This window comes from Raphanus sativus, chromosome 5, assembly GCF_000801105.2.
Source record: "Raphanus sativus cultivar WK10039 chromosome 5, ASM80110v3, whole genome shotgun sequence".
NCBI classification, from domain to species: Eukaryota; Viridiplantae; Streptophyta; class Magnoliopsida; order Brassicales; family Brassicaceae; genus Raphanus; species Raphanus sativus.
In genome coordinates, this window is record NC_079515.1 from 39,533,054 (window position 1) to 39,544,513 (window position 11,460).

Here is an 11,460-nt window from a genome sequence, read left to right on the forward strand (position 1 = left end):
TATTTTGTGTCATATAATATGTGGATATAATATTTTTTTTTGACATCTATATAATATATTATCTTTATAAGTATATATTGATTTGTATTATAACATTTGTTGTACCTAGTATTAATTTGTAATGTTTAATTTTTATATGTAGTAGGGGTAGGCCTTCAAATACTCATTTTGGTTTACTTAAGGTTTCCTCAGTTTTGGGGTTAAAATTTTCAACTCAATTCGAGTATTTATAAATTATGGGTCGGGTTCGATTTGGATCTTTATAGGTTTGGTTCAGGTTTGGACAACCCTTTTAAAATTTATATATGCTTAAAATTTTTCAAAATCTAAAAATATAATAATATATTATATGTAAATTTGAATAATATATGCTGAAATACCTAAATTTAACATATAAATTAGTTTGACTTATATGTTTGGATATATCATCAATAGATATTTCAAATACTTTCAGTGTTTTGAATATTTTTGGCAATTTAGACATTTTTGAATATTTTTATATATTTTTAAATATCTTGGGGAATTCCAAAATATCTTATATTTTAGATATTTTTATATATTAAGCCTAAAAAAATTAATACATTTAAGTATATAAATATATTTTGGATACATTCGGATATCCAAAGTATTTTAGTTTGAGTCGGGTTTGTTTCGGTTCTCTAAATATCAAAATTTGAAATCCACGCAGATATTTAACCAATTTATATTCAGATTCGATACTACTTTTTCAGGATAGGATTATGTTCGGTTTTTTGGATTCAGAGTTTTTGTCCTGCCTATTACTTTAGTGGTTTCCCTTAGGGATAAATTGTGATATTAGTTTTCTTCTATTTTAAAATTATATTATAAAAATAATTTAGTTCAATTAAACACAATTTACAATAATTTTAACCAAAATAAATTTGTTTAATCTAATTTATTAATTCCGGGTTTATTTACATTTTTTAAAGTTGTAGTTATTAAAGTGTATTATAGAAAATATACATGCCTAATTGTGCTTTAGAAAACTATGTAGATTTACATGTGTAATTGTGCTTCAGAAAAGTATATAGATTTTATGTAGATATACATGCGTAGTTGTAATTTAAAAAATAAATAAATATATATATATATCACAATTCTTAGGGCTATTTAGGTTACATTTTGTTTGAAAAATATTAGACACATTTATTCCACCTAATATCAATTGACAGCCTTTTAAGATCTACTACTTGTCCAATAAATAATATTTGGAGAGGAATAAGAATATCATATTTTTGCTTAGATGGAACAAAGGTTTTATATGTACTTTGATCAAAAATTTGATCAAATCATTAAAACATAGTTTACTAACAAATGATATTGTTTTTGTTTAAATGTTTGATATGTATTTGGATAGGAGTAAGACACATATTTTGGTTAGAAGATAGATAGCATATTTTTATTTCCATATTTTAGAGGATCTGTTATAAGAAGTTAAGATATCAAATCTCAAAAATGTAGATGTGAAGTTGATCGAACTCAAAATATAAGTGAAAATATTGAAAATTACAAATTAACTTTTCAAATCTAACAGTTTAAGGAAAATAAATAAAACAAAATTAAGTTTATACATGATATATTGTGTGAAACACACGTTAGTGTAGATTTGATAAAATGATTGTACGTAGATCATTATTAGATATACAGATTTTAAATTCCAAATACAATATAAATAAATGAACCGATTGTTATCCAAACTATAAGTTATAGCTAATATTATATATGGTATGAATTATATAATGTGCTATGATAAACAAATGTCATAGCATTTTGTAATGTAACCTGTGAATCGGATCTAATTTTTTTTTTTTTTTTGTAGACTGAATCGGATCTAATATATTTATGATTTTTAATATTGTACATGCTGACAATATTGTGTTCTTAATGGCAGGTTAATGTAAGTCTTAACAGAAGAAAAAATGATTTTTTGGTTTAGATGCATATAAGAGATACAAATGTAAAGAAAGGAAGAAGCTCAAATTAATGTACGAAAGTGTATTAACCGGACATCACGTAATTTAATGTTTAGTACGATGAAATTGATTAGTATACGAATAAATTTATGAGACAATTAGTTGGAAATACCAAATCGAATGCAAAATTGGCAAAATACCCCACACGCTCTAAAACTAAAAATACTGTAGATAATTTCTACTGTCCTACCATGTTTGCCCTTCATTTAGTTACACGTATGATCATTTTCGATCAATTTCAGATTCACCAAAAGATTGCTTGTACTATCACAGACTACTATTTTTCTAGCTCTGTGCATAGGTTTTCTCCTCCACATATTTGTATTGGATTTCGCGCTAGTCAGCAGAGAGAAATCTGGCAATAATATGATGTCAAAATCTACAAGAATATCCGCTTGTTATAGTATATATGGCGGGATGTAACTGATAACATGATTCCTTAAGGTGTATTATATGAAAGGAGTTACACATTTCATGTAGCAAAGTAACTCTATATGATAACATGCAACTTAAAATTTTACGGGGTACATGTACTAGAATGTTAAGAACATAAGTGGACTGCAAGCATCTGGGTAACCTTAGAGTTAATCATGTATTCATGTTATTATTATTTTTTTTTTTTGTAAACTTATTCATGTTATTATTTGCTAAGTTATATTGTACACGCTATTTATTTGTTATTTCCTTTACATGTGATTCCCTTACAAAATAATTGTTCCTAACACATTTTTTAGTGACTACTACATCACTTAGTAGACACTACAAAGTGTTAACCTGAAAATATATCATTTAACATATGGTATATCAGTTGCCTTTGGTCATACATAAGAATATATCAAATAAAAGATAATATATGCTTACTTATATTGTTAACGGTTACTAGTATATTTAGACCACTAACATTGATTATATCATCAAACATTAGAGTCTGTGTATTGTTGGGAGTTATTCTTCTGAAGTTACGTATGACTGATGGGGACTAAATATACAATTTAACAAATAGTTTATTTCGTAGTTAACATTTTGTAGCACCACTAAGTGTTACAGTAATCAGTAAGATATGTGTTAGAGAAGTGTATTTTATAAATGATTACATGTTAAAGGATAACAAATAAGTAATGTGTCTAATATAAAACTTAGCAGATAATCACATGTATATCTAGTGTCTTAGCGAGACATCCATGTTCTTCCGATGTAGCTTTCAACAAATCATTCTTTCCGCCAGCGAGTATGATCCCAGCATCAGTCATAAACGATAACTTATATTCTTCCTCTTTATTAACTAGGAAATGCGTGCATAGTTGTGATTTTGTCCACCCACATTCTCTTTATTCTTCCTCCTGCACAAGTCCACAAAAATACATACTTCCATGGACATAACATAACACAAACATAATTCACGTGGGTTCATATAGATGACTATTTTCAGGCGGAGAGATTTTTACCTTTGAAGCTTCACTTTGATAAAACCAAGGAATGCATGTGACAAAGGCAGGATGAAGAGTGACAAAGTGATGATTTCTACTAAACTTATTTCTACATCACCTTCACGATAGGACATGTAACAGTATATATATATATATATATCATGGTTAAACTCTAAGTAGAAATCGTAGCTGTTAAAGTACAACTTCCCAGATAATAAAACAAGTTAACATGTTACAATACCAGTTGCCACCTAGTAACAATTTTAACTGTTACAATACAACTTGCCATCTAATAAAAACTGTTAACGCCGAGAGTATTTTCTTAACATACATAATCTATGATTAGCAGTTAACACCCGTTTGAAAAAGATATCAACATTGAATACAATGCAGGATATGAGTCACAAAGATATTAATCATTAAATAAGTAATTTGAATCAAAAGGCCAGGGTTCTTTACCTTCCGGTGACGGTTGCATCAAACGTGAAGAAGACAAGAAATGTATCTGATGCAGTGCGGGAACTTGATGAAGTTATCTTGGGTTCATGTTGCCAGAGATGGTGATTGTAAAGGAAGTGAAGGAGTCACCGTTGGAAGCGTATTGCTCTGCCGCCTGTGGCGCTTACCATCGCGTCCGAGTATACTGTCACCGCCGCGCCCACCCTCACCTCACCTCCGCTCATACCATCTTCTTTCTTATCTACTTCTTCTTTCTTTCTTCCTTCTTTCATTTGTTTTTTCTCTCGTATCTTTCTCTTCACTGTCTCCCATATTTTTCTCTTTTACTATTTTTTTTTTCAGTATACAGGTACTTGGGATAAAATCGTATCTTTTGATAGGATTTTGTAGCTTCACTAGTGGATAGGGGTAAAATGGTATTAACAAAAATTGCACAGTGACAAAACATGGATGGGGTAGTTTCTTAATATTAGTTTGAAATGTGTATATCTATCCTAATTTCTCTAAATTTATTTAGTATTGTTCTTCTATTAGTAGATAACCGAATGTACCTTTAATGAGACATTGGTTTAGACTATGCTCCGCTGGTTTAATTTAAGTAGTCTAATGCGTATTATATAAATACCAATTGATATTATTGTAACATTTTGAAAGAGTCCAAAAATTAATAACAACTTCTAACAGTAGATAAAAATAGGTCTCTATTTAATAGATTAGATGTCTTCTAAATATGTTCTGTAACGTGTAAGAAATTCGGATTGCTCACACATTGTTGGACCACTAATGATTTGAACCATGTACCAATCATTTTCAACGTGTTTTCATTTTAAAATTTTTAAAAGTAATAATAGTTCAATAACAAAAAAAAAAAAATTAAATTTAGATTCAAACGTTTTTTTTAGGGGAATTAGGGGACATAACCATTACTGGAAAAAAACTAGCTATATAACCATTATAAGGCATATGCTATGATATACCATATATTTTCTACAATATATACAAAATTGTCCTCATCCTTTATCATTTTGCACACGCGCTTCTTCTTCTTTTTTTTTTTTTTTCTCATCACAGATATCACAGAGGCCTTTGATTTGGCAACAAACTTTAGAAAGGATCCCAATTTTCTATCAAAGGAAATCAAGCTAGTTCCGGTGAGATTGAACAACAACTGATTAATCATAAGATGAAACAATTGATCACATGATTACTTTTTTTCGTATATTTGGTTGGCTTTACACCTTTCTTACTTTTCGATACATGTTGATTACGAAACGGAGAATACGCAAAACCATCGGAGAAGATAAACAGTACATGTTGCATTCTACTATTCTATTTTATAAACATAGTATAGAAACATTTTTTAATGTTTTCTACTCCTTCCCCCTCCCCCTCCTCTCCTTCGCGGCTCTCCTACCTCTCTCCCCACCCCCCCCCCACCCCCCCCCCCCGCCCCCTCCTCTCCTTCCCCTTTATCGCGGCGAGGCATCACTGTCACTCTTTCTTAATCTATAAACGATTTACATTGTGATGTTTCTATGTATCATGTTCTCTATACTATTTAATTTATATAGTATAGTATAATGTGTTAGTTATGTATAACACGTTCATGTGTTGTATCGAGTATTCCATACTATGTTGGAATCTTGTATAGTATAGTTACTTAACAGATGAAACCCAACCTTAGAACTAGTTGCTCTCTCTCTCTCTTTCTCTCAACCTTAGAACTAGTTGCCGTTTCAGTCTATACTATTTATTTACTATCTATAGTATAGTATAAATAACTACTTCAATTTAAGGTGGATTGAAATTGTAAAAGTAGAATTCTCAAATTTTCAGCATGAGATGTTGGCGGAATCGCAGTTTAGATAACTAATGCTTATGGGTCCCATACATTTTCATTTTTAGTAATATTTGGATTTAGAGTTTACGCTATAGGGTTTGGGTTTAGAGTTTGGGTTTAGGGTATATGGTTTGGGTTTGGGGTTTAGGGTTTGGGTTTAGGGTATATGGTTTGGGTTTGGGGATTAGGATTTGGGTTTAGGGTTTAGAATTTGGGTTTAGAGTATATAGATATTTGGATTTAGAGTTTACGCTGTAGGGTTTGGGTTTAGGGTATATGGTTTGGGTTTCGGGTTTGGGTTTAGGGTATATGGTTTGGGTTTGGGGTTTAGGGTTTGGGTTTAGGGTTTAGAATTTGGGTTTAGGGTATAGAGTTTACGCTATAGGATTTGGGTTTAGAGTTTGGGTTTAAGGTATATGGTTTGGGTTTGGGGTTTAGGGTTTGGGTTTAGGGTATATGGTTTGGGTTTGGGGTTTAGGGTTTGGGTTTAGGGTATATGGTTTGGGTTTGGGGTTTAGGGTTTGAGTTTAGGGTTTAGGATTTGGGTTTAGGGTATATGGATTTGTGTTTGTTTGTTTGTTTGTCTTTGCCTATACTATATGATATTAGTAAATAGTATATAACAAATTATGGTATGGGTTTAGAGTTCAGATTTTAGGTTTAGAGTTTGAGTTTAGGGTTTGTGTTTAAAGTATATGGTTTGGGTTTAGGGTTTATATTTAGGGTTTAGGATTTGGGTTTAGGGTATATGGATTTAGGTTTAAGGTTTATGATTTGGGTTTAAGGTTTGGGTTTAGGGTATATGGGGCAACCAATAGATATGATGTGTACTAGACTATAATGTAACGGCATATAGAATATATCACCTACAACGACCCAAACACATCATTCTTCTACCCCGCTTTTCTCCTACATTGCTTATATTGGACGATGACAGAAGACCTTGTTGTGACCTTCGCCTGTCAACAATATTGAAATCCATAATATTGAAGCTCTCTCCTTAGAAATGTGCACGTGTCCGATGATCAAATCTTGTATTTAAATATTTTCAGTTAAACTGTACTACATAAAAAGGTAAATAGAATGGAATACGTAAGATGCATTTACCTATTTTATGTGTCACGCGCGGTCAGGGAGCGAAACGGAAAAACGGGTGTATAATTGTCCCATCCAATAAGCAATACTGTGCAATGGCTATATTCTTTATTAATGGACCTACTATGAATATTCAGCAAATTGCCCCTTTTTTTAAGAACAAAAGGGTTAAATCCGAGTTAATGATGACACAAGCCTAACATCCGGGTGGAGGTACAGCCCACGAATAAACCCTTTTCTGGGCATTCAAATGAGCCGAAAGTAATAACTCATATCCGTGTGGTCGGTAGGGTTTGAACCCGGATTCGTCTTATTGGATTTTTTAAATCTCTCAAGCGCCACTACGGTTAATTCAAACGTTTTTGCAGACAGAGATCATAGACATTATATGTTCAACTAATTTATCTAACCTTTGTTCTTCTTAAACAACTCTAAAAGCCAGTGTTTTTAAAACCGGACCGGCGAGCGAACCGGAAAATTTTTGGGTCATGGGTCAATGTGGTTTGACCTGGTTCGATCGGGTTTGATGTATTAAACTGAATTTAATTATATTTTGTATATAATATGCATATTTTAGAAAATAGCAAACTAAAATGTAATAACAAAAATAAAAAACTTAATAGTTCAAATCCAAATCAATAGAAAAAAACACAATTAAAGTTTATTCTCTAGGTTTTTATCACTACAAATTTTTATCACTTTTAAAAAAAATTATACACATTAGTACAAAGTTGCGACGGTTGTTTATTTTCATTGTGACAGTTATTGTTTTTCTGTGTTTGAATTTGGTGGAAATCATATTTATTGATAATTCTCTTTTATTTCTTAGTACATCGCAAAAGTTTTACAAAGACATCAAAGACACAAAAGTATAAAATACCTTGTGAATTGCAGTCTTGTAGAGACGTCAGAGACTCAAAAGGAAAAAAACGTCAAATATGACAATACTTTATGAATTACAGTTTATCACAAATCCTTTTTTTAAACTAATTATTTTATTAAACTTTTTTGTTTTCTATACGAACCAGGGTTTTGCCGGTTCGTTGGGTCGTCGGTTCCAGAGTTTTAACGGTTCAATATGAATTTTAACCGGTTCAATGTTAGTTGGGTTTTAGCGTTAACCCAACCCGGCTTGGTATCCGATTCACGGTTAAATCCGGTCTAACCGCCGGTTTGGTCCGGATTTAACAACACTGCTAAAAGCACTAACTTTGTTGTTTTGGCATTTTCACTTGTTGACATCCAAAACCCGGAGTGGGGCCTCAAGAGGTGAATTTGAGGATAAATTATTCATATTGACATTATATATATATATATTTTTTTGGATAGTCAATATTTGTTGAGAAATTAGGCGTAATAACAAAAAAAAAAACAAATTTGACCCAAAAAAAACCAAAAAACAATAATTTAATTTTGTTCAAAAAAAAAAAACAATAATTTATTAACTATCCAAAAATCCACCCTTTTTCCTACTTTCTCTTCCTATCTCTCTACTCTCTCTCTCAAAATCTAGTTTCTTTTTTTCTTGGTTATTTAGTAAAGAAGTCCATATTTGTTTTGGGGATACTATTTTTTTCCTTATTTTTTTGCTAAAATAATCATTTTGTTTTCTGTTTTTTTCTTAGTTAAATAATGTAGGTTAATTTTTTAACTTTTGCTCCATATATCTTTGTCAATTCCAGGTTATAATTTAGTTAGATTTGAACGAACATATTGATTTTTGATTATCTCATTAGTTTTGATAATTCAAAAAGATCGGTTTACAGTTGTTTATATAGATAGATAACAGATGAACATTGCATGTGTATTGTGCATCTAATTTTTTCTAATCATCGTTCTTCGTAAAAAGCACCAACTACCCATATATAAATGCTAAGTTCACAAAGCCATAGTTCTCTTATTTTATTTTTTTATCATACATTGACAAGAACGAGAGTTTAATACATAGATACACAAAACCTCCTTTTGTTCATTATCCTTTTGTTGCTGTGACTCCACAGTCTTAACTCTCGTTTTTTTACGCTGCGAGAACAAGTAGAGATTTAGCACAAAAGTTTCTTGAAAGTGTTTTTGGATATTTTAAACTCCCAAATAAAGAAAGATGGCTCACCTCCTGAGAGTAAAGATTATGGAACTTGTGGCGATTTTTCATTTCCTGAGCGCATCTGATGTGAGAAGTCCCATCTGTTGAGTAAGATGGTTCATTTGTTGATTGTTGCTCAACACATTCCTCAGGTTGGATTGTAATCCTAGCTGATCCATTATCATCTCTTTTCCCACTGACCCTGAGACTAGCTCATCTGTCATGCCAATCCCTGTGCTCTCACCAAAGAACTGCTCCCACAATGAATCTTCATTTATGGCTCCATCACTTCCTAATATCATTGACTCATCCAAAACAGCCATTATTGGATCCAAACACTCTCCATTATCTGTCTCGCGTCCAACTAGATCCGAATTTGAGCTCCCAGAAGCTGCTGCTGCTCCTTGCCTTGGAGCTAGCGGATCAGCTTGAGCATAATAAGGGTCGTGATGATGGTCACGTGAGCAACTCATACTTTGTATCTGTTGGAGCACACTGTTTGCTGATTCGTTCATCGATGACTGATACCTCACAATCTGGCGACTAAGATCATTAACCCCGTGACTTCCACTATTCTTCTGATCCTCAACAGGTAGCCTCCTCTTCTTGTTAGTCTCAGAGATGTGTTGGTTCCCTTCACTACTCTGCTGTGAAAATTGGTTCAAGAACCCTGGACTCTGGACAGCCTTTGCTAGAAACGACATCATTTGCTGCTGCCTCTGCTCCATCACATGAACTTTCTGCCCCACATGTTGAAGATGATGTTCTGTAACTTGCTGTTGCTGTCTTAACCTTACAAGCTCTTGCATCAGGATGTTCTTATCTCGTTGGAGTCTCTCCACTTCTTCTTCGAGTCCAAACTTGCCCACTTCAACGCAAGCACCAACAGATGAGTGCTGGACTTGAGGTTGCTTTTGAGGGTGCACCTGAGAAGGTTTTCTCCGGATAATACTCTTTAGCAAATTTTTTTGGCCTCTTACAAATCCCTCATTTGCAAATTCCCAGCGTTCTGGATCAACTTTTCTGAAACCCTGATGCATGATGAATGGATCAGTACATCAACCACAACAAATTCCTTTGATTAGATTGTAAATAGAAGTATAAACATTAAACCCATTAAAAAAACTTCAATAACAATTATTCAAAGAGATGGGTATAATATATAATAAAATCTCTCCGATGTGCCTAACTACAGCAACTAACTATACCATGGTTCAACAAAGCTAAATGGTTCTTAGTTTATTGACATGTACCTGGAGAGAAACATACAAACGAATGGAAAAGCTAACGTGAGACAACTGATAGAAAATTTTGATTTGTGACTTAGAGCAGAGATGGAACTGTTGAAGCAACCAACTCTTCAGACACATATGAGCACATGTCCAAACAAGCCTGCAAAGTTCGTTGAACCCTTTTGGTAAGTAAGAAAAGCAAAGAAGAACAGGAAAGAAAGCTATGTAATAGTATTATCTTTATGGTATTGTTTGACCTAAACAAGATTCATTTTGGAAAATGAGATAAACATTTCAATCCCAACTTACAGACACTTAGGAAACAAAATAATAATAATAATAATAATAAATCTAACACAGACACTCCTCAGGGACATCAAACACAATAGATCGATCGATGCTTACGTAAGTGTTGAGCTGCCTGACAAAGCTGGAGAAGTTGTTGTGCTTGAAGTACTTTGGTAGAAACTGTTTCGCGAACTCAGGCACGTTCCACACGACGAAGCTGTTGTTCCCACTGCTCCAGGACACCACCTCGTCGGTCAATGGATCGTCAACCATGTCGTAAGTCTTGCTTAGAAACGGTGGAATAGAGTTCACCACTACCGTCGTAGACGCAGACGAAGACTTCACCTTCGGTACAGATTCGCAAATTGATCCCATACCTCTCCCAAAAGCTTAAATCCAAACTTCAAATATCTTCTTCTCTTGAGAGAGAGAGAGAGGTTCTTATATTTATACTGGAATCTTCTCAATCCAGAAACGATAACGTGTCGTATTTTCTACCGTTGATATGATTCTTTCAACCGTCCGATTTGCATTTTTATTAAATTAATTACTTTTAGATAAGGAAATACCACGAGAGCCACTGACAAAACGTACTTGGCCTTTTTTATACATTAACGTACCTGGCCTTTTTTACCTAATCACGTATCTGGTCCCAAGTTTTTTCATACGTGGCACTCTTCGTTGAATTATTGGATCTGAAAACAAATATTTTAACGTTTTTCTTCTTCTGCGTTTTGCTCTGCTACTGCTTGCCGCTGTGGAAGGCCAATACTAAAAAAAAAGCTTTTTAATACATTTTCTAAAGAAAAAAACATAAAGACTGTATAACATTGTATTAATGGTCTAGATGTTTTGTCCTCATTTGCAGATCTAATAATTTTACAAAAATGTAAATAAACATATTATAAATTTAAAAACATTAGAATAAATTATTTTTATGTTTTTGGAATATTTATTAATCAACTAAATATTAGAAATTTTATATACAATAATTTTTTATTTTGATAAAATATATTTTATTACATATAATAAACCTTAAAAC

The 11,460-nt window shown here is 32.6% G+C and overlaps 1 protein-coding gene across 1 annotated transcript; it reads right to left on the reverse strand.

Moving 5' to 3' along the window:
- Positions 1–8,692: 8,692 nt before the first annotated feature.
- On the reverse strand, positions 8,693–10,826 carry LOC108862232 (heat stress transcription factor A-1e-like). The gene is made up of 3 exons (XM_018636294.2): positions 10,536–10,826; positions 8,926–9,929; positions 8,693–8,837 (listed from the first exon to the last, which is right to left on the reverse strand). The coding sequence occupies exons 1-2, from the start codon at positions 10,791–10,793 to the stop codon at positions 8,964–8,966; spliced, it is 1,224 nt and encodes a 407-aa protein (XP_018491796.2). The 5' UTR covers positions 10,794–10,826; the 3' UTR covers positions 8,693–8,837; positions 8,926–8,963.
- Between the last annotated feature and the right edge of the window lie 634 nt (positions 10,827–11,460).

Coding starts and splice junctions, on each gene's coding strand:
- LOC108862232 (XM_018636294.2), bottom strand. CDS start 10,793: ATGGGATCAATTTGCGAATCTGTACCGAAGGTGAAGTCTTCGTCTGCG. Junction 9,930..10,535: donor TCAGGCAGCTCAACACTTAC/GTAAGCATCGAT, acceptor ATCATGCATCAG/GGTTTCAGAAAAGTTGATCC.